Here is a 23,442-nt window from a genome sequence, read left to right as displayed (position 1 = left end):
TTGGACTACATTCAACAGTTACATTGCATGCTCCTCTGCAGAGTTCTTCCCCACTATGTTCAGTGGCGCTGTGGACTGCTGCTGTTGCCTAGCGTGCTTCGATGGGCTCCCAACGTGGTTGCATCAGAAACACATGAACCCCCGAACATGACATCCTGGGGATGGTCCCCCCCCCCTCTGACTTCAGTTGGCGCCTGACTTCTCCCCGTTATCTTACTCTAGTCCAAAAGAGCCGTTTGGTGTACTGACTCCAATGCACAACCTCTTGGTCAGATGAGTCTAGTTGACTGATTTTCACTAGAGGTTTAATGATTCCAGACTCTTTTCTCTTTATCAATTGCCCCCCAGCGAGTTCCAGGGCCCTAACCGTTCACTACAGTCAAAAAAAAAGGTCTGGTTCTTTGCCGTTCGCATACGTTTTAACAATATCATTCCTGCACTCAGACCATCCCGAAGCCTTTCACAGCCAATCAACCACTTTTTAGGTATAGTCACGTGACAGGCGATGTGCACAGCAAGATCCCACAAACAGCAGGGAGATAAATGACCCGTTGTTCTGTCCAGGTGGTGCTGAGTATCATCAGGACACGAGGAGTGATCCGCAGTGGCAACATTCAAGTTCTAAGAATGTCAAAAACATTGCAACAGAAAAGGATCCAAGTTGTCGCTTTAGGGGATTTTTCTTCCTAACTCAGCATAAAAACAAGTCTAAACCTCTACCCTGAAGAATCCTGCAGCGTTTCTTGAATAACAGGTTCCCTGCTCAAATTCTTTGCTGCTCATTTCATTCCTTACATGTCCCTGCAAATTATCTTATGACTTCAAAATCGGTCTTTGGTAGTTTTATTCTCCCTAGGAATATAATCTCTTAAAATATGCCTCGTGGTAAAAGGTGCTGCCCAGTAACCCATACCCCCAATTGTCTGTTTTTTTCCAAGGTTTTACCACTTCAACTTGACAATCAGCTTACAGCTGTGCGTCCGTGGGATACGTGCAGTGTGTATATGCTGGTCGACAGTATATGTACATGAATGTGTCAGTGGGGTACATGTAGTGTGTAAATGTTGGTGGGCAGAATGAGTATGTGAGTGTGTCAGTGGGGTACGTGTAGTGTGTACATGCTGGTGGGCTGTATGTGAACATGAGTATATATAGGTCAAGCGATTCTATGGGCGGCACGGTAGCAAGTGGTTAGCACTGTTGCTTCACAGGGGCAGGGACCCGGGTTCTATTCTCAGCCTTGGTCACTGTCTGTGTGGAGTCTGCACGTTCTCCCCGTGTCTGCGCGGGTTTCCTCCGGGTGTTCCGCCTCCCACAAGTCCTGAAAGATGTGCTGTTAGGTGAATTGGACATTCTGAATTCTCCCTCAGTGTATCCGAACAGGAGTTGGAGTGTGGCGACGAGGGGATTTTCACAGTAACTTCATTGCAGTGTTAATGTAAGCCTACTTGTGACAGTAATAAAAATTATTGCATTAAACCATTTTATAAGTAAAAGTTGACCCGGCAGTGCTTGCTAAATTTACTGGCAGATATGGTCTGCTGTTTGTAGGTGACCCCATCAAGCCTTCTTGTGTGCACCATTTCAATGTTGGAATTTTGGGTGTGAAGTATTTTTAAAATATAAATTGTCCCACCTCATCATATCCTAAACTAGTATCAAAATTTCCACTCAACTATCACTATCCCATAATATCAAAATCTTGGTCACAACACCAGCTCCGTCTAATTCCCAATCCTAAATAATGATAAACCTAATCTCATTCCCAATTTAATTTAAAAACCCATTCCTAAATCCAATCTTAGTCTCAATTTAACAAAAATCCCAATGCTAAACCCAATTCTATTCCCAATTTAAGATAAAATCCCAATGCTAAACCCAATCCCATTCCCAATTTAACATAAAATCCCAACCCAAACTCAATCCCAATTTAACATAAAATCCCAGTCCCAATTTAACATAAAATACCAATCCCAATCCCATTCCCAATTTAACATAAAATTCAACCCCAATTTAACATAAAATAACAATCCCAATTTAACACAAAATCCCAATCCCAAACCCAATCCCATTCCCAATTTACATAAAATCCAATCCCAATTTAACATAAAATCACAATCCCAAACCCAATCCCATTCCCAATTCAACATAAAATCCAATCCCAATTTAACATAAAATACCAATCCCAATTTAACACAAAATCCCAATCCCAAACCCAATCCCAATTTAACACAAAATCCCAATCCCAATTTAACATAACATCCCAATCTCAAACCCAATCCCAATCCCAAACCCAATCCCAATTTAACACAAAATCCCAATCCCAATTTAACATAACATCCCAATCTCAAACCCAATCCCAATCTAACATAAAATCCCAATCTCAAATCCCAATCCCATTCCCAATTTAACATAAAATCCCAATCCCAAAGCAATGATATAAACTCCCAGGCTCTGCCCTGTCCCTGGGGGAGTGCGGGGAGGGGAGCAGTTCTGCTGCGGGCGCGTGCATCGTTCCCATGGTAACGCGCGCCTCTTCTGAATTGAAACCTGCCCGGGGCGCGCGGCCGCCAGGCTGCGCGGGCACGCGGCCTGTGTTGACATTTGAACGGGAGCCGCAAGGAGGCGACAGGAGCTCCAGGTGAGCACAGTGTTAGGGTACTTTAGTACTTAGGTACTTCAACACTGTACAGAAAGGGGCTGCTCTCTGCAGCAATTCAAAACATTCATCTTTCCTCTGTTTAATAAAACTTCCAGTCACCCAAACCTTTTTCTCACAAACTTACTGCTGTTTAGAATACTTTCTGTTTCTGTTTTGTAAACTCCTGGGCACCTACAATGTAAAGTTTGCTTTTTCCTCTCAGCCCTTTGCTCTCGAGGTTAGGTTTCCTAAGTAATCATGCGCTTTGTAAAGATATTTTTAACGGAAATAAAGAGCTCCTTGTTGCCTAGATAAACGATAAAGTAACCAAAAGCAGCTCATTTGAAACTTAAGAAAAAGCACATGCATAGGAAATATTAAAAATACACATCAGCAACTAATAGAACAGCTAAGTGCATCTTTCACATGGGTTCCAAGTTCTGCAGAAGGTTCTGGATATGAAACATCCATTTGTGTTTTCTCTTTTAGATTCTGACTGGTGTGGGGTCGATTTCTCCTTCTTACTTTGTAAGTAACTTCTTTAAAAATTCATTAAGCAGACATTCCCCTCAAGTTTAGGCTGCTTTCTCAATGTACCTCTTTGTGTAAACTGTTTTTGTCCAGTAAATTGGTGCCGCACTTTTCTGAATGATCCCCTCACCTCATTTGGAATTAAGAAGCCGGGCGCTGTTCCCTGGCATTTACTTCGAGCTAATTTATTGCAAGCATGTTATGTTCCAAATCATTCCATGTACTGCATTCCAAGTCACTGGCATCACAGCCCTTAATGTTAGCTGGGGTGACTGGCAGGCTGAATTGGTGTATATATACAGGTGTAAGTAAATAATCAGTTATAGTCCACAGTTAGGGGACCACAGGTGTCTATGTCTCCATTAAAGAGAGACAATTAGGTATATTGAGCTTGAGAGGCATCGCTGAAAAAGTACAGGGCAGAGCAGGGAGACAGGCATCAACGTGCCACCACGGCTGGTACAGAGATTGAACCCCTCGCTTGGCACCACACTCCAGCCAACTGAGCTAACCAACCCTAGTTTGTTGGGCCAAACTGGTTCATAAGTTCAAAAGATAAAGGAGCAGAATTAGGCCACTCGGCCCATCGAGTCTGCTCCGCCATTCGATCATGGCTGATATTTTCTCATCCCCATTCTCCTGCCTGCTCCCCGTAGACCCCGATCTTCATATTAATCATGAAGTCCCCTTATTGATCAAGAACACCACATTTGTGCTGGGGGTGCTGTTACCTACAGACCTTTGGCTGGATGGTGAAATCAGCCATAACGACGCAATAACAGCGTAAAGATAAATAACCAAAAAGAAGAGAGCAAGACCCTAAGATAAAGTGCAACCAAAACTGCAAGAAATTGGATTGCAGTTCAGGCTGCTTATAAACCAATCAGTTGTTGTTTTCACAGTTTACAACTCTTGGATTGCACACATTCTTCAAACTTGCTGCTGGCTAGTTAAAATGTGAATGTTTATGTGCACTTGTTATTTTTCCCCCAGTTGATCTAGTACTTCAATTTTATTTCAACTTCCTCCTTTACAAAATAATGAAACGTGTACACAACATGTAAATGAATCCATCACACTGTGTATACTGAAGAAGAAGCTTAAAAACAAGGAATGAACAGACATCGTTCAGACAGCTATATAATGCATGGGTGACATGATTGAAGCATATCTTATGTTCAGTTCTAGCCCTGTGTCAAATAAAATTGTTAGCAGTAATGTTTCACGAGGGCGGCACGGTGGCGTAGTGGTTAGCACTGCTGCCTCACGGCGCCGCAGACCCGGGTTCGAGCCCGGCCCTGGGTCGCTGTCCGTGTGGAGTTTGCACATTCTCCCCGTGTCTGCGTGGGTCTCACCCCCACAACCCAAAGTTGTGCAGGGTAGGTGGATTGGCCACGCTAAATTGCCTCTTAATTGGAAAAAAAAGAATTGGGTACTCCAAATTTTAAAAAAAGTAATGTTTCACTAATGCACATACAGTAGCTAAAATGTTAAATGGTCTGAACATAAAGCCAAGCAATATTGTGAATAGTGTTTGCACAATTGGTTCTTAAACTCTGCACATTGGAGTGCACGATATTCCGAATAACAATATTGTTACATAAGAACAAGGAGCGGAAGACCTTTGGCCCATCAAGCCTACTCCGCCATTCAATTCGATCATGACTGATCTTGGCCTTCACCCACTGTAGTGATCTGTTACATCTGTCTGTAGTCCTTGGTGTATGTGCAGATGTGGCACAGGGCTGGGGAGCAGCAGCAGACAGAGACAGCTCAGCATAGGCAGTTTACCTTAGCTTCACTGGTCATACCTCTTGACTGTATTATATCTAGTTAAGCTCTGGAAACAGAACGAACCCACTGAATAAAGTATTTGTGTTAACTGGAAGTCTACAATCTTTATTCAGACTTAGAGAATAACATACCTACCATTTTCCCAACTGTGCCTCATCGTAGGACAACCCACTCATCCCAGGGACCAATCTCGTGAATCTTCGCTGTACTGTCTCTATTGTAAATTTATTGTAATATTGTATTGTAAATATTGTAAACATTCCTTGAATATGGAGACCAAAATCATGCATAATTTTCCAGCTATGGTCTTACCAAAGTTCCACACAGTTTTAGCAAGACTTTGATTTCCTTGTACTCCAAAGTTCTTGCAATAAAAGGCATTTCTAACGTGCTGTTTGCTTTCCTAATTGTTTGCGGTACCTGCACGCTAATCCCCTCCCCCACCCCCCCATGTTGCGTTGGAATGTTCCAACTTGCCTTCCCAATATGGAATTATTGCTGCAAAGACAGTTTGTGTGTTAAATCACTATCTATTTGTTCATGAATTTAGGCATTGCTCCTTCTTCCCTTTGGCCAGTACTTGGTAATTAACTTTCAACAGACTCAACAGATTTCAGGTGCTGAGTATTTTTTATCTCGTGTCCTAGCACAAAGCCATTGAGATCAAATTGCAGTCTGCTTTGAGTTAACCAGTGTCTGCTGTACAATTCACATTGGTTCTCTGGGCTATTGAAAGATTACATAACCAGTATTCGTGACACTGATTTGGATCGAGTGACCGGTAGCTTCAAAGTGTTTGAACCGAGTGATGTCCGATGAGTAGCCCATTGAATTGTACATTGCAGAAAGAAACCATCATGTCTCCCTCAGCGCCGGCTCCCTTTGCAGAACTCTCCAATTAGTCCCACTCCCCCCCTCCCCTTTACCACAATCCCATGAGATTTTCATTTTAATAATAATGATCTTTATTAGTGTCACAAGTAGGCTTACATTAACACTGCAGTGAAGTTACTGTTTGGGTACACAGAGGGAGAATTCAGAATGTCCAATTCATCTAACAAGCGTGTCTTTCAGGACTTGTGGGAGGAAACCGGAGCGCCCGGAGGAAATCCACGCAGACACGGGGAGAACGTGCAGACCGGACAGTGACCCAAGCCGGGAATCGAAGTTGGGACCCTAGCGCTGTGAGGCAACAGTGCTAACCACTGGGCCATCGGCATATTCAGGTCTTTGTCCAATTTATTTTTGAAATTTACGACCATCCTGTCAGATCACAACATTCCAGACCACGCAATGACCTGCATAAATTAAAAATTCTCCCCTCTGGTTCCTTCAATTCCCTTACCAGCTGAGAATTCTGAATTCTCCCTCTGTGTACCCGAACAGGCGCCAGAGTGTGGCGACGAGGGGATTTTCACAGTGACTTCACTGCAGCGTTAATGTAAGCCTACTTGTGACAATAAAAGGATTATTTATTTATTTATTTGCCAAATATCTTTTGACCCAATCCTGCCCCCATTCACTGTCTAACTTCACGTTACAAAACGTCACTAAGGTGAAGTAGTCGAGGGCTGCAGTTACGGGAAATTCACTTTGGAAAACTAAGGGGAAATTAAAATTAGTAGTTATAATCTTTATTATCGTCCGCTTGTTCCCCCTACCCATCCACCTTGGAAAATTCCATAGCTGAGGGAGACCCAGTTTCCATAATCTCTATTTATCTGCTTGAATGTGCGGTGAGGCAGCTGGGGTGACAATACTAGGTGGAATCTGTTGCACAGGAACATTGGCCAGTCGAGGAATAATTGGTGTTAATGGTTTCTTCATTACTTACAGGATGGAGGAAAGTGTTACCAATGGACATGACGTTGCGGTGTATAAGAGGAGAGATAAGCCAAAATGCTCTTGCTCAATGGAGGTGGTCAACTTGGAACCAAAAGGGTCCCACTGGACCGAGACGGAATTCCACCAGTTAATAGGGCAGTCCACTCACGATAAACAGAGGAAGGACAACCAGAACTTCATCCCTGCCTCGGCCTACCCCAGCTCCTCAACAATGCAGGCCTCTGCTGCACAAGTCCCAAACAACAACGCGTTCCTGTCGCTACACCACGGGAAGGAGGAACAGCTCCATGGGCCAGAGGAGGAGGTGCCCCAGTACGATGTTACCCTAATGGAAGAGAAGCTTCAACCAATAGAACAGCAGCTTCAATACCTGCTGAAGAAGGCAGAGGAGTTCCAGACACACCTGGTCTACAGGTATCGACCCGGCTCACTTCTATTCTTACTCTCTCTGACGGAAGTGAAGCTCCACTCTATTCTGGTTCCTTGTCATTTTGTTTTGTCCAATTCTTCAGCCACCTGACTGTCCTTCTGCAGCTGAGGCCGTGACCAATGGATGGGGTTTTTTTGTGCCATTTTCAAATTTATATGGCTGTGGGGACAGGTGTAGCTTATGGCCAGAATCATGATGACATCTAATAGTTGGCCGAAATTTTTCTGCCAAAATCACAGCCGTTTCGGAGACCACATACCACAATCTTTGGTGAGGGGGAGGCATCTGAATCGCCACATGTTACTAGACAATTTGCATCAGTCCACAATTAGCCTCGCAAAAGTGTCAGTTCGCCTTCAAACTCCCCGGGAGTTTCCCACAGTTGCTGCATTTGTGCGTGAATTACCTGTCAAACTCATCAAAGGAGGTTAGGGCAGGAACCTGAGTGTCTAGGTATCTTTCTTTAGCGATGTATCTTCCTGCAATACTAATCAACCTATCCTGCCCAGAAAGGGAACAGTTTAAAACATTGAAATCTCATTATTACATGTGGTAAATTGTTGTTAGCAGAGATTTTTAAAAAGATCTTCTTTTCCTTCTGTCTGTTTTCCCTCTCCCTCTTAATCAATCTTTCTTTCCCTCTCTTTATTTCTCTTTCTGTACCTGATTTGTGTCTGAATTAATTCTATTTTCCCCTCTCTCGTCCCTCTGTTTCTTGCCCTGTCCTCAAATCCTCTTGGTTAAGGAACTTAACTGTTGGTTCCATTGTTCAGAACCAATGGATTTGATAGCTGAAGGGTCAGGCTGAAAGGCTAGTGGCCTAAACAAATCTTTGGTGTCTGCTACTTGACCACTTTCAGTCTGCTTTCCTCCCTACAGCAGAGACCGAATCCACAACGAGGAGTTTGCCAGGGCCGTGCCGATCTTTGTGAAGACGTGCCAGCCATATTTTGCCTACCTGGAATCCACCGCTCGCAGCATCCATTCCGACCGGAAACCTCTGCCCGAGTATATCCAGAAACGGGTAATGCTTTAGGAGTAAGATCGATAAGCGTTAGGCAGAGGCTCCCGAGCTGGTCCTGCCCACTCAGGGGAAGCTTGAACAACGCAACATAAACCAGGCCAACGCTCCCGGTGCCAGTCCTGGGGGAGTGCGATCCTGCCAGAGCTACCAGCCTCTTGACTGAATCGTTAAACCAACCGTCTTCCCTCTCAGATTGTCAGGAAAGATCCCGTGTCCACTATCTCGAAGAAGAGCAAGGGAATTCTCCCCGGTGTCCCAGTCAATGTTTATCCCTCAACCAACGTCAGATCTGGGCCATTGGCATATTTCTATTTGTGGGATCTTGCTGTGCACAGATTGGCTGCTGCGTTCACTACTTTACAACAGTGACGGCAGTTCAAAAGTTCTTCACTGGCTGTACAGCACTTTGGGAAGGCATGAAAGATGCTATATAAATGCACGGCCATTCCCGTGCCATTTACAGGGTTCAGTTTCCAGTCTGTTCTCTGGGGCAGCAATGAGGTGCTGTATTGTACCTGAACACATGGAAGGATCTTCATTGCTATACTGCGGCTCCTGTCAGGAAGCGAACAACTGCATTTATATGCAGCACAGTGGTTAGCACTGTGGCTTCACAGCGCCAGGGTCCCAGGTTCGATTCCCCGCTGGGTCACTGTCTGTGCAGAGTCTGCACTTTCTCCCCATGTCTGCGTGGGTTTCCTCCGGGTCCTCCGCTTTCCTCCCATAAGTCTCAAAAGACGTGCAGGTTGGGTGGATTGGTCATGCTAAATTGCCCTTAGTGTCCAAAAAGGTTAGGAGGGGTTATTGGGTTACGGGGATAGGGTAGAAGTGAGGGCATAAGTGGGTCGGTGCAGACTCGATGGGCCGAATGGCCTCCTGCACTGTATGTTCTATATAGCCGCTGTAATGCGTTAACACGCCGGAGACGCTTGACACCGGCTCACAGAAGGAGATATTGGGACAAGGCAATCAGAAGCTTGGTCAATGAGGTAGGCTTTGAGGAGGAGAGAGACAGGTAGAGAGGTTTTAGGGAGGGAATTCCAGCGCTTCGCTGAAGGCACAGCCGCCAATTGCAGCACAGTGAAGATTGGGGACGTTTAGGCGGCCGGAGTTTGGAGGTGTGCAGGTTGTGGGGCTAGAGCAGGTTACAGAGACAGGGGGGCGGCGAGTCCATGGGGGCGAATTGCAAGCAAGGATTTTGAAGTATTTTTAAAAAGCAAAAGTTTAGGTAATGTTAAAGCGAGTGTTGCAAATTCTGCATCAGGGGCTCGAGTGACTGGTGTGATTTGATAGAAATTCCCCTCTCTCGGTTTACACTTTTAACCTGTGAGAATTCAGGGGAGGTCATTCCTTCACTGACCTGTGCCCCGTTTTATTGTTGGTATTGTGGTATTATCATAACTATCAGCATTCCAAGGGTTAATGTATTGTAGAGCGTGGCCACTGGAGGGAGCTGCAGATACAACTATATAAAGCAGTGATGCTAGACCTTAGGGGAGGGGTGTACGCAGGAGATTGCTAGAGACGGTCATCAGAGCAGGTCGTGTGAGAAGGTTAGATTATAGTTTATACCAGTGAGTGAGATTAGCAGTAGGTGAGTGTAGTTAGATGTTATCGATCAATTCTACATTGTAATAAGGACCATGTGTCAAAACCAAGTTTAGTAGTGTAAATAAAATCATAGCTTTGTTTGAGTAAAATCTACACTGTGGTCTTTGTGGCCAATCATCCTAAATAAGCAACACAAATAACACCACAAGTATTTCTGCTCGTCTTTGGCACAAACCAGGCAAAGACCTTTGCAGGTGTATTTCTGGTGTGATTCGCGCTGTCTTCTTTCCTTCCTGTACGTATTGCCGTTCGTGTTCTCGGTGTCTACCCGATCTTCACTCTGTTTTTCCAGCTCTTGCAGTTCTCCCAGCATCTGGCCTCGAGTCTGGAGCAGCTGGTCCTCATGTACGCATCCTTTGGCTTCATCTCACTGGAGGAGACAGACCCCTGCAGGTAACGGGGACCCCGGGCCATCGCCATCACCGAGATACAATCCGAATCCCGAGGGGGGGGGGGGGGGGGGAAAAATCAGACTGTGGTAAAATCAAATCATTTCAAACTGCCTCAAGGAGAGTAGACTGTCTGCTCAGTTCCTAATCCAGCCCCCTGCTGATCTGGCCCTGCCTCGCCTGGTTCTGAACCACACCTATCAGGGTAGTGCCTGGCTCTTCGCTGTGTGTCGCTGATTTGGTGCGACCACTTCCGAAGGCTGCAATGGGGACATTCCAATAACCTGCTGTCTCAATCCAAAGATGCAGCAGAACCACTTAACAAGGCCTCAAAACAGCTGCCTGTCTGGCCTATGAGAGTATTTCACCCATTCCCTTTCGAACTTTACAATTGAATCCGCTTCCACCTCTTTTAGACAGCATATCCCAGATCGTAACAAAACACCACTTAAAAAAATCCTCGTCTCCCCGCCCCGATAATTTTGCTAATTATCTTTAACCGACATAGAATCATAGAATTTACAATGCAGAAGGAGGCCATTTGGCCCATCGGGTCTGCACCGGCCGCTGAAAGAGTGAACCCTACCTAAGCCCACACCTCCACCCTATCGCCGTAACCCAGTAACCCCACCTAATCTTTTTGGACACTAAGGGGCAATTTATCATGGCCGATCCACCTAATCCGCGCATCTTTGGACTGTGGGAGGAAACCGGAGCACCCGAAGGAAACCCACGCAGACACGGGGAGAATGTGCAGACTCCACACAGACAGTGACCCAAGCCGGGAATCGAACCCAGGACAAAGAACAACAAAGAACAAAGAAATGTACAGCACAGGAACAGGCCTTTCGGCCCTCCAAGCCCGTGCCGACCATGCTGCCCGACTAAACTACAATCTTCTACACTTCCTGGGTCCGTATCCCTCTATTCCCATCCTATTCATGTATTTGTCAAGATGCCCCTTAAATGTCACTATCGTCCCTGCTTCCACCACCTCCTCCGGTAGCGAGTTCCAGGCACCCACTACCCTCTGCGTAAAAAACTTGCCTCGTACATCTACTCTAACCCTCTCACCTTAAACCTATGCCCCCTAGTAATTGACCCCTCTACCCTGGGGAAAAGCCTCTGACTATCCACTCTGTCTATGCCCCTCATAATTTTGTATACCTCTATCAGGTCTCCCCTCAACCTCCTTCGTTCCAGTGAGAACAAACCGAGTTTATTCAACCGCTCCTCATAGCTAATGCCCTCCATACCAGGCAACATTCTGGTAAATCTCTTCTGCACCCTCTCTAAAGCCTCCACATCCTTCTGGTAGTGTGGCGACCAGAATTGAACACTATACTCCAAGTGTGGCCTAACTAAGATTCTATACAGCTGCAACATGACTTGCCAATTCTTATACTCAATGCCCCGGCCAATGAAGGCAAGCATGCCGTATGCCTTCTTGACTACCTTCTCCACCTGTGTTGCCCCTTTCAATGACCTGTGGACCTGTACTCCTAGATCTCTTTGACTTTCAATACTCTTGAGGGTTCTACCATTCACTGTATATTCCCTACCTGCATTAGACCTTCCAAAATGCATTACCTCACATTTGTCCGGATTAAACTCCATCTGCCATCTCTCCGCCCAAGTCTCCAAACAATCTAAATCCTGCTGTATCCTCTGACAGTCCTCATCGCTATCCGCAATTCCACCAACCTTTGTGTCGTCTGCAAACTTACTAATCAGACCAGTTACATTTTCCTCCAAATCATTTATATATACTACAAAGAGCAAAGGTCCCAGCACTGATCCCTGTGGAACACCACTGGTCACAGCCCTCCAATTAGAAAAGCATCCTTCCATTGCTACTCTCTGCCTTCTATGAACTAGCCAGTTCTGTATCCACCTTGCCAGCTCACCCCTGATCCTGTGTGACTTCACCTTTTGTACTAGTCTACCATGAGGGACCTTGTCAAAGGCCTTACTGAAGTCCATATAGACAACATCCACTGCCCTACCTGCATCAATCATCTTAGTGACCTCCTCGAAAAACTCTATCAAGTTAGTGAGACACGCCCTTCCCTTCACAAAACCGTGCTGCCTCTCACTAATACGTCCATTTGCTTCCAAATGGGAGTAGATCCTGTCTCGAAGAATTCTCTCCAGTAATTTCCCTACCACTGAAGTAAGGCTCACCGGCCTGTAGTTCCCGGGATTATCCTTGCTACCCTTCTTAAACAGAGGAACAACATTGGCTATTCTCCAGTCCTCCGGGACATCCCCTGAAGACAGCGAGGATCCAAAGATCTCTGTCAAGGCCTCAGCAATTTCCTCTCCAGCCTCCTTCAGTATTCTGGGGTACATCCCATCAGGCCCTGGGGACTTATCTACCTTAATATTATTTAAGACACCCAACACCTCGTCTTTTTGGACTCAATGTGACCCAGGCTATCTACACACCCTTCTCCAGACTCAACATCTACCAATTTCTTCTCTTTGGTGAATACTGATGCAAAGTATTCATTTAGTACCTCGCCCATTTCCTCTGGCTCCACACATAGATTCCCTTGCCTATCCTTCAGTGGGCCAACCCTTTCCTTGGCTACCCTCTTGCTTTTTATGTACGTGTAAAAAGCCTTGGGATTTTCCTTAACCCTATTTGCCAATGACTTTTCGTGACCCCTTCTAGCCCTCCTGACTCCTTGCTTAAGTTCCTTCCTACTTTCCTTATATTCCACGCAGGCTTCGTCTGTTCCCAGCCTTTTAGCCCTGACAAATGCCTCCTTTTTCTTTTTGACGAGGCCTACAATATCTCTCGTCATCCAAGGTTCCCGAAAATTGCCGTATTTATCCTTCTTCCTCACAGGAACATGCCGGTCCTGAATTCCTTTCAACTGCCACTTGAAAGCCTCCCACATGTCACATGTTGATTTGCCCTCAAACATCCGCTCCCAATCTATGTTCTTCAGTTCCCGCCTAATATTGTTATAATTAGCCTTCCCCCAATTTAGCACATTCATCCTCGGACCACTCTTATCCTTGTCCACCAGTACTTTAAAACTTACTGAATTGTGGTCACTGTTACCGAAATGCTCCCCTACTGAAACATCTACCACCTGGCCGGGCTCATTCCCCAATACCAGGTCCAGTACCGCCCCTTCCCTAGTTGGACTGTCTACATATTGTTTTAAGAAGCCCCCCTGGATGCTCCTTACAAACTCCGCCCCGTCTAAGCCCCTGGCACTAAGTGAGTCCCAGTCAATATTGGGGAAATTGAAGTCTCCCATCACCACAACCCTGTTGTTTTTACTCTTTTCCAAAATCTGTCTACCTATCTGCTCCTCTATCTCCCGCTGGCTGTTGGGAGGCCTGTAGTAAACCCCCAACATTGTGACTGCACCCTTCTTATTCCTGATCTCTACCCATATAGCCTCACTGCCCTCTGAGGTGTCCTCCCGCAGTACAGCTGTGATATTCTCCCGAACCAGTAGCGCAACTCCGCCTCCCCTTTTACATCCCCCTCTATCCCGCCTGAAACATCTAAATCCTGGAACGTTTAGCTGCCAATCCTGCCCTTCCCTCAACCAGGTCTCTGTAATGGCAACAACATCATAGTTCCAAGTACTATTCCAAGCTCTAAGTTCATCTGCCTTACCCGTAATACTTCTTGCATTAAAACATATGCACTTCAGGCCACCAGACCCGCTGTGTTCAGCAGCTTCTCCCTGTCTGCTCTGCCTCAGAGCCACACTGTCCCTATTCCCTAGTTCTCCCTCAATGCTCTCACCTTCTGACCTATTGCTCCTGTGCCCACCCCCCTGCCATACTAGTTTAAACCCTCCCGTGTGACACTAGCAAACCTCGCGGCCAGGCTATTTATGCCTCTCCGGTTTAGATGCAACCCGTCCTTCACAGACAGGTCACACCTACCCCGGAAGAGCTCCCAGTGGTCCAGATAACGGAAACCCTCCCTCCTACACCAGCTGTTTAGCCACGTGTTTAGCTGCTCTATCTTCCTATTTCTAGCCTCACTGGCACGTGGCACAGGGAGTAATCCCGAGATTACAACCCTCGAGGTCCTGTCTTTTAACTTTCTGCCTAGCTCCCTGAACTCCTGCTGCAGGACCTCATGCCCCTTCCTGCCTATGTCATTAGTACCAATATGTACAACGACCTCTGCCTGTTTGCCCTCCCCCTTCAGGATGCCCACTACCCGTTCGGAGACATCCTGGACCCTGGCACCAGGGAGGCAACATACCATCCTGGAGTCTCTTTCACGTCCACAGAAGCGCCTATCTGTGCCCCTGACTATAGAGTCCCCTATTACTATTACTCTTCTGCGCTTTGACCCTCCCTTCTGAACATCAGAGCCAGCCGTGGTGCCACTGCTCTGGCTGCTGCTGTTTTCCCCTGATAGGCTATCCCCCCCGACAGTATCCAAAGGGGTATACCTGTTCGAGAGGGGGACAACCACAGGGGATTCCTGCACTGACTGCCTGCCCTTTCTGGTGGTCACCCATTTCTCTGCCTGCACCTTGGGTGTGACCACATTTACATAACTGCGATCTATGACGCTTTCCGCCACCTGCATGCTCCTAAGTGCATCCAATTGCTGCTCCAACCGAACCATGCGGTCTGTGAGGAGCTCCAGTTGGGTGCACTTTCTGCAGATGAAGCTATCCGGGACGCTGGAAGCCTCCCGGACCTGCCACATCTCACAGTCAGAGCACTGCACCCCTCTAACTGACATTGCGTCAATTAATTAAAATTTAAATTTAAATTAAAAAAAAAATATTTTTTTAAAAACTTCAAAGTTACTGTTAACTATCTGTTTCCTAGCACTAGATTTCTAATAGAAATGCGAAAGCTAAATATAGTACTCTGCAATCTCTGGCTTAGATAGCCCTCTAAATTATAATTAAGTAATTATGTTTAATTAGTTACCAATGCTTATTTTTTTAAATTTAGTGTAGATTCCCAACCAGCCACTCGGGCCACAGCTTTTCTGTGATGTCACTTCAGTTTCCCCCCGACACACACAATTTGAAAAAGGTATAAAAGTAAAAATGAGTAAAAATCACTTACTTACCTTCTTACCCTCTGAGTGTCTTAGATGTTCTCAGGTTCTCTCCCTGACAGAGACTGCTCCTCCTCCTCTGAACGGTTCCCGAAACTAGGCCGCGATCTTTTAAAATCTCCGCTCCGACTCGCAGCTCCCGCGCTTTTTAAATCTCCCGCGTTGTTTTCACAGTCCCGGCTCACTCAGCTCCCGCGCTGTTTTCACTGTCCCGGCTCTCTCACCTCCCGCGCTGTTTTCACTGTCCCGGCTCACTCAGCTCCCGCGCTGTTTTCACTGTCCCGGCTCACTCAGCTCCCGCGCTGTTTTCAAAGTCCCGGCTCACTCAGCTCCCGCGCTGTTTTCAGAGTCCCGGCTCACTCAGCTCCCGCGCTGTTTTCAAAGTCCCGGCTCACTCAGCTCTCGCGCTGTTTTCACTGTCCCGGCTCACTCAGCTCCCGCGCTGTTTTCAAAGTCGCGGCTCACTCAGCTCACGCGCTGTTTTCACTGTCCCGGCTCACTCAGCTCCCGCGCTGTTTTCAAAGTCCCGGCTCACTCACCTCTCGCGCTGTTTTCAGAGTCCCGGTTCCCTCAGCTCCCGCGCTGTTTTCACTGTCCCGGCTCTCTCAGCTCCCGCGCTGTTTTCACTGTCCCGGCTCACTCACCTCCCGCGCTGTTTTCACTGTCCCGGCTCTCTCAGCTCCCGCGCTGTTTTCACTGTCCCGGCTCTCTCAGCTCCCGCGCTGTTTTCACTGTCCCGGCTCACTCACCTCCCGCGCTGTTTTCACTGTCCCGGCTCACTCACCTCCCGCGCTGTTTTCACTGTCCCGGCTCTCTCAGCTCCCGTGCTGTTTTCACTGTCCCAGCTCCCTCACTTCCCGCGCTGTTTTCACTGTCCCGGCTCACCCACCTCCAGCGCTGTTTTCACTGTCCCGGCTCACTCAGCTCCCGCGCTGTTTTCAGAGTCCCGGCTCACTCTCCTCTCGCACTGTTTTCAAAGTCCCGGCTCACTCTCCTCTCGCGCTGTTTTCACTGTCCCGGCTCACTCACCTCTCGCACTGTTTTCAAAGTCCCGGCTCACTCAGCTCCCGCGCTGTTTTCACTGTCCCGGCTCACTCAGCTCCCGCGCTGTTTTCACTGTCCCGGCTCACTCAGCTCCCGCGCTGTTTTCAAAGTCCCGGCTCCCTCGGCTCTCGCGCTGTTTTCAGAGTCCCGGTTCCCTCAGCTCCCGCGCTGTTTTCAAAGTCCCGGCTCCCTCAGCTCTCGCGCTGTTTTCAGAGTCCCGGTTCCCTCTCCTCTCGCGCTGTTTTCACTGTCCCGGCTCACTCACCTCTCGCGCTGTTTTCACTGTCCCGGCTCACTCACCTCCCGCGCTGTTTTCACTGTCCCGGCTCACTCACCTCCCGCGCTGTTTTCACTGTCCCAGCTCACTCACCTCTTGCGCTGTTTTCAAAGTCCCAGCTCCCTCAGCTCCCGCGCTGTTTACAGAGTCCTGGCTCCCTCAGCTCCCGCGCTGTTTTCAAAGTCCCAGCTCCCTCAGCTCCCGCGCTGTTTTCAGAGTCCTGGCTCACTCACCTCTCGCGCTGTTTTCAGATTCCCGGTTCCCTCAGCTCCCGCGCTGTTTTCACTGTCCCGGCTCACTCACCTCTCGCGCTGTTTTCAGATTCCCGGTTCCCTCAGCTCCCGCGCTGTTTTCAAAGTCCCGGCTCACTCTCCTCCCGCGCTGTTTTCAGAGTCCTGGCTCACTCACCTCTCGCGCTGTTTTCAGATTCCCGGTTCCCTCAGCTCCCGCGCTGTTTTCAAAGTCCCGGCTCACTCTCCTCTCGCGCTGTTTTCACTGTCCCGGCTCACTCACCTCTCGTGCTGTTTTCACTGTCCCGGCTCACTCACCTCTCGCGCTGTTTTCACTGTCCCGGCTCACTCACCTCTCGCGCTGTTTTTACTGTCCCAGGACCCTGGAACTGACAAGCAACAGTGCTAACCACTGCGCTACCGTGCCCCCCATTAAGTTTGCAACTTCGCTGGCCGTGCGAACACTTCCTCCCTATTTACTCTCGCAAAATCTTTTGTGATTTTGGAGCACTTCCACTAAATTTCTCCTTTGCCTTCTCTGCTCGGGGTTGGGGGTGGGGTGGGGTGGGGGGGGGGGGAGCCAATTTCTCCATTCACTCCATGTGACTGAAGCTCCTCATCCCAGGTGCCACTCCTTCCAACTTCCTGTGCACTTCAAGGCTTTGACATCTTTCCTGACCCGGGAGGTCGAGAACTGCACACAATATTGGGATGGGGGGGGGGGGGGGCGGCGGCGGGGGGGGGCGGGGGGGGGGATAGAGAGAGAGAGGGGGAGACATTCTTTGACAACGTAGAAGGCTTTAAGCACTGTGGGGGTTTTTTTGTATCTGGAAGGGAAGGCAGAGGGTTCTAATCATTTCCCCATCCTCCTTTCTTTCTCCTTGTTTAAAAAAAAACAATCCCGGCGTTCCAGTATCTGCTACTTCTACAGAGGAGAGTTCCGCCTTGGACATTGGTTCCGAGTTTCCACTTTCCGATACTGTATGCCCGTACCTTACACAGCAGCCAAGGAACCAGCTCTGCTGTTCAAAAAAATCCGGTGGAATGTGGACATCAGTGAAGGAACATCCTTTGGGGATGCGATGGAGCCGTGTACGGAATAGTAAGTATAGATGTACAAGGTGAATGGATCCAGGGGCCAAGGACATCTATTATATGGATGGACAGGAGAAGTCGGAGTTGTTCTCCTCAGAGAGAGATCGAGAGGACATTTATTTTAATTCAGTTTATGAGATGCAGGCCTCATCGACGGACTCAACCAGCGTTTATTGTCCATCCCTAATTGCCCTTGTGAAGTTGGTGGTGATCCACCTCTTTGAACCGCTGCAGTCCATGTGGTGTAGGTACACCCACTGTGCTGTTAGGGAGGGAGTTCCAGGCGAGGGATAGCCACAGAGTTTTACAGCACAAAAAGAGGCCATTCAGCCCATCGATTCTGCGGCAGACATAAGCACCTATGCATTCTCATCCTTTTTCCAGCACTTCTCCCATCCCCCTACATTTCAAGTGTTCACCTAAATGGTTCTTAAATGTTGTGAGGGTTCCTGCCTCCACCCAATCAGGCAGCGAGTTCCAGACTCCCACCCCTTCTGGATGAAAAGGTTTTTCCTCACACCCCCTCTAAACCTCCTGCCCCTTACCTTAAATCCCCAGTTACTGACCCCCTCTACTAAGGGGGAACATCTCTTCCTATCCACCCTATTTATGTCCCACAATTTTGTCCACCTTGATCAGGTCCCCCCGCGGCCTTCTCTGCTCCAAGGAAAACAACCCCAGCTTCTCTCTGTAGCTGAAACACTCCAGCCCAGGTACCATCCTGGTGAATCTCCTCTGCACCCTCTCATTGCAATCACATCCTTTCTATAATGTGGAGATGCCGGCGTTGGACTGGGGTGAGCACAGTAAGAAGTTTTACAACACCAGGTTAAAGTCCAACAGGTTTGTTTCAATGTCACTAGCTTTCGGAGCGCTGCTCCTTCCTCAGGTGAATGAAGAGGTATGTTCCAGAAACATATATCTAGACAAATTCAAAGATGCCAGACAATGCTTGGAATGCGAGCATTAGCAGGTGATTAAATCTTTACAGATCCAGAGATGGGGTAACCCCAGGTTAAAGAGGTGTGAATTGTGTCAAGCCAGGACAGTTGGTAGGATTTCGCAGGCCAGATGGTGGGGGATGAATGTAATGCGACATGAATCCCAGGTCCCGGTTGAGGCCGCACTCATGTGTGCGGAACTTGGCTATAAGTTTCTGCTCGGCGATTCTGCGTTGTCGCGCGTCCTGAAGGCCGCCTTGGAGAACGCTTACCCGGAGATCAGAGGCTGAATGCCCTTGACTGCTGAAGTGTTCCCCGACTGGAAGGGAACATTCCTGCCTGGTGATTGTCGCGCGATGTCCGTTCATTCATTGTCGCAGCGTCTGCATGGTCTTGCCAACGTACCACGCTTCGGGACATCCTTTCCTGCAGCGTATGAGGTAGACAACATTGGCCGAGTCGCACGAGTATGTACCGCGTACCTGGTGGGTGGTGTTCTCACGTGTAATGGTGGTATCCATGTCGATGATCTGGCACGTCTTGCAGAGATTGCCATGGCAGGGTTGTGTGGTGTCGTGGTCACTGTTCTGAAGACTGGGTAGTTTGCTGCAAACAATGGTTTGTTTGAGGTTGCGCGGTTGTTTGAAGGCAAGTAGTGGAGGTGTGGGGATGACCTTGGCAAGATGTTCATCTTCATCGATGACGTGTTGAAGGCTGTGAAGAAGATGTCGTAGTTTTCCGCTCCGGGAAAGTACTGGACTGCGCAACCTCAAACAAACCATTGTTTGCAGCAAACTACCCAGCCTTCAGAACAGAGACCACGACACCACACAACCCTGCCATGGCAATCTCTGCAAGACGTGCCAGATCATCGACATGGATACCACCATTATACGTGAGAACACCGCCCACCAGGTACGCGGTACATACTCGTGCGACTCGGCCAACGTTGTCTACCTCATACGCTGCAGGAAAGGGTGTCCCGAAGTGTGGTACGTTGGCGAGACCATGCAGACGCTGCGACAACGAATGAACGGACATCGCGCGACTATCACCAGGCAGGAATGTTCCTTTCCAGTCGGGGAACACTTCAGCAGTCAAGGGCATTCAGCCTCTGATCTCCGGGTAAGCGTTCTCCAAGGCGGCCTTCAGGACGCGCGACAATGCAGAATCGCCGAGCAGAAGCTTATAGCCAAGTTCCGCACACGTGAGTGCGGCCTCAACCGGGACCTGGGATTCATGTCGCATTACATTCATCCCCCACCATCTGGCCTGCGAAATCCTACCAACTGTCCTGGCTTGACACAATTCACACCTCTTTAACCTGGGGTTACCCCATCTCTGGATCTGTAAAGATTTAATCACCTGCTAATGCTCGCATTCCAAGCATTGTCTGGCATCTTTGAATCTGTCTATATATATGTTTCTGGAACATACCTCTTCATTCACCTGAGGAAGGAGCAGCGCTCCGAAAGCTAGTGACATCGAAACAAACCTGTTGGACTTTAACCTGGTGTTGTAAGACTTCTTACTATCCTTTCTATAGTGTGACGACCAGAACTGCACACAGTACACCAGCTGTGACCTACAGCTCCATCATAACGTCCCTGCTCTTATATTCTGCACCTCGGCTAATAAACGCACATATCCCATATCCCACCTTAACCACCTTGTCTACCTGCCCTGCTGCCTTCATGTCTCTCAGTCCCTTTGGAACTCCAAGTATCCTGTTCAGTGTGTAGTCCCTCACCTTGTTCATCCTCCCAAAATGCATCACCTCACACTTAATGTTCAAAATCATGAGGGGTCTACACAGGTAGAGAGAGAAAGTGCTCGCAATAATGGAAGGAATGCAGATTTGCAAAAGAACCAAGGTCAACACGAGAATGATCCGCCCCCCCCCCCCCCCCCCCCGGCCCGCATTGAACCCCCGGCCCGCATTGAATCACTAGGATTGGGAACTCACTGCCTGGGTGTGGTGGAGGTGAATTCAAACGTGGCTTTCAGAAAGGACTTGGGACAAGCACTTGGGAGTGAGACGAATCACAACTTTATGGGGAAAGAGCAGGGGAATGGGATGAGCCGAGTTATATTTACAGAAAAGCCATTGGGGACACAATGGGCTGGACGTCCCCTCCTTTGATTCTATTCTAGGAGTTCATGGTAGCCCCACCCCACCGTGCTGTAAGATTATAACCATGCTATTTTATATGATGTATAGATTAATATACTTCAGCTGTTCGGAGCATTGTTGGTTGACTTGTATCAGGTGTATTGCCAATATCGGTTGCATTTGCTACACGGATTCCTCTCTCATTCAGACTTGCCCCTTTACTGTCCTGTTATATTCTTGTGCAGTTACTTCCTGTGCTTCAAGGAAGCGAATCAAGTAGTGGACACGGCCCAGCCCGGTTCCAAAAGTACTGCGGCCACTGCCAAAAGCAGGCGTCTCTGGTCAATCGGTCGCTGGATTCAGGTCGAACCCTCTCCAGGGGAGCCCGATCTTCTTTGCTGGTAACCGCTGTCTTTGAGCTTTAAACTCTACAGAATTACTTCGAATGTACTGCGCACGGGCACACACCATTCACCACGTCAAGATGTATGCTAGTGTTTATGTTCCACCCACCTCCACTCGCTCTACATTATCTGATTGCAGTCACTGCATCTTTTCTACCCTCTTGCAAAACTCAGTGGAGCTATAATCATCGGGCTGCGCTTTAATCTTATCTGAAATAGAGTACCAACAACAGCATTTAACTGCCAGGTCCAATATCAGCCCTTGCAGCAAAATAAACAAACATTCTTTAATGGTAGTATATCAGGCACTTTGCAACATTATAGCAACTGAAACATGATCTGTGTGGTGTAATGGATCTTTATTGAATGAGGAGGTGTGAAAGTCCAGGGCCTGGAGATACTCCAAAGCAAACCCACATAATCGCTGCTTGTCCATCATTGAAATCTTAAATCATTTCTACAGTTTGTGGCTGGTTTTCAACTGGACTGGCACGAATACAGGAGAGGAAATCAGTGGAGTAAAAGAGATACCATCTAGTTAGTTATCCTCCCTATTCCCAGGTAAGACACAATGCTGCACCACAGTCCTCCATCAGGTGCTGCCCTGTGCCTCACCCTATAGGACATCTAAAATGTTGTTCTCCACTTGCTTTGTGGGGGTGGGGGGGGGGGGGGTGGCAGCGAGCACAGGTATTTATTGTGAGCAGTCTTGTCTTTTACGGCTGCAGTCTATGCTGAAGGTACGAGTGATGTGTTGGGTGCTCTGGATCCGTGGAACACATACAGGCCACCAACACTTAAAATAGTGCAACACTATTTTATTAAGTTAGAAACGGTTGAACATACTTTCACTGTGGGTTAACACGATGTTAGATTAAACTAAAGACCTATGCCTGTCCTAACCAGTCTGTGCACTCAGCACATGGTGAGGATCTGTGCTGTAAGCTCTGTCCTTCTGAGAGGCTGCATCCCGAATGAGCGGGAACTCTGATGCCCCCTGTCTTTATAGTGAGTGTGCTCTATAGTGTGACAGTATGGCAATTGGCTGCGGCGTTGTGTGGTCCCACTGTGTCCATCAGTGTGGGTGTCTGTACCGTGATATACTGGTGTATATTATGACAACAAGGAGCTAAAGAGTTCAGAACAGCAGCAGTGAGGCAAGAATGGCTCAGAGCTGCTACTGGTTATGTTAATAAGTGCTATGGGGACGGTTTAACCTCCAGCTGTATTACCAATTCCACACTGGCTCCCCAAGAGGGCTGGAGAATGTCAGGCAGAGGGACCTCGTGGGTTGGTTGAGCAGAATGACTTTCCCCATAGTTGTTAGTATCTCCAGGCCATGAGAATGCAGTGATGCGGAGGCCGAGTTTGTATCAAATACAGAATTATACCTGGTTTAGAATTTTTATTTTTTTAATAAATAAAAATTAGTTGCATCTCAAATTAATTTAAAAACACCAGCTCCACTCTGGAACTCAGTTCATAATTAAGGAATCGCTGTTGGTGTAGTCACCTCTCTGCTGGTTCTCGAAATACAGATGGGTGTTTTTTGTTTTTTTGTTTTTAAAGGTTTCTGTACAAGCAGCCCCGTGGCGATTACCAGCTTCTCATCACCATCGGCTTTGAGGAACCGTCACAGATTGCAGCTACAGATCTCCTGGTGGACATCCTCCTGGGTCAGAGGTCAGCAGACTGCTCAGGAACCTGCCTCTCCAATTCAAAGCAGTTCGCTTACCTAGAGGTCCAGAGTCACCCCAATCTCCTCCCATCCTCCTGCCAGGAGGTTTCAGCTCATTCCAACACCTTTCCAGCTTGATCCATTCTGTGCTGGAGAGCGTCCAGCCCGAACTGCACATTTATTTAGGAGGAAATACAGAAACATACTTCTGGAAATTACCCCAATACCAGTTTCCAAAGCAGAGCTGAATGGAGTTCACAAGATCACATCTCGAAGGAATTAAATTGTTTATTCTCACACTTTATAATGTAAATGGAGAAATTTATTCTG

General features: G+C 47.8%; 1 protein-coding gene across 3 annotated transcripts; it reads left to right on the top strand.

The window, feature by feature from the left end:
- The first annotated feature begins 3,125 nt into the window (after positions 1-3,125).
- Positions 3,126-23,419, top strand: c27h19orf67 (chromosome 27 C19orf67 homolog). 3 transcript variants are annotated; one of them, XM_072491315.1, is made up of 8 exons: positions 3,130-3,169; positions 6,041-6,192; positions 6,803-7,225; positions 8,124-8,265; positions 10,169-10,269; positions 17,795-17,983; positions 21,276-21,431; positions 23,004-23,419. In XM_072491315.1, the coding sequence occupies exons 3-8, from the start codon at positions 6,804-6,806 to the stop codon at positions 23,248-23,250; spliced, it is 1,257 nt and encodes a 418-aa protein (XP_072347416.1). In that variant the 5' UTR covers positions 3,130-3,169; positions 6,041-6,192; position 6,803; the 3' UTR covers positions 23,251-23,419. The 3 variants fall into 3 exon arrangements, with proteins under 3 accessions (XP_072347415.1, XP_072347416.1, XP_072347414.1); XM_072491313.1 differs by having other exon boundaries at positions 8,121-8,265; XM_072491314.1 differs by lacking the exon at positions 6,041-6,192 and having other exon boundaries at positions 3,126-3,169; positions 8,121-8,265.
- The last annotated feature ends 23 nt before the right edge of the window (positions 23,420-23,442 follow it).

The sequence above is a fragment of the Scyliorhinus torazame genome, chromosome 27 (genome assembly GCF_047496885.1).
Source record: "Scyliorhinus torazame isolate Kashiwa2021f chromosome 27, sScyTor2.1, whole genome shotgun sequence".
Classification (NCBI taxonomy): domain Eukaryota; kingdom Metazoa; phylum Chordata; class Chondrichthyes; order Carcharhiniformes; family Scyliorhinidae; genus Scyliorhinus; species Scyliorhinus torazame.
The sequence above is the reverse complement of the archived record's forward strand: the minus strand, read 5'-3'. Positions and strand labels throughout refer to the sequence as shown.

What these genes read in the sequence shown, in the direction of transcription:
- c27h19orf67 (XM_072491314.1), top strand. Translation starts at nt 6,804, where the DNA reads ATGGAGGAAAGTGTTACCAATGGACATGACGTTGCGGTGTATAAGAGG. An exon ending in GAGGAGACAGACCCCTGCAG is followed by an intron (nt 10,270 to 17,794) that starts GTAACGGGGACC and finishes CCGGCGTTCCAG; the next exon opens with TATCTGCTACTTCTACAGAG. An exon ending in ATGGAGCCGTGTACGGAATA is followed by an intron (nt 17,984 to 21,275) that starts GTAAGTATAGAT and finishes ATTCTTGTGCAG; the next exon opens with TTACTTCCTGTGCTTCAAGG.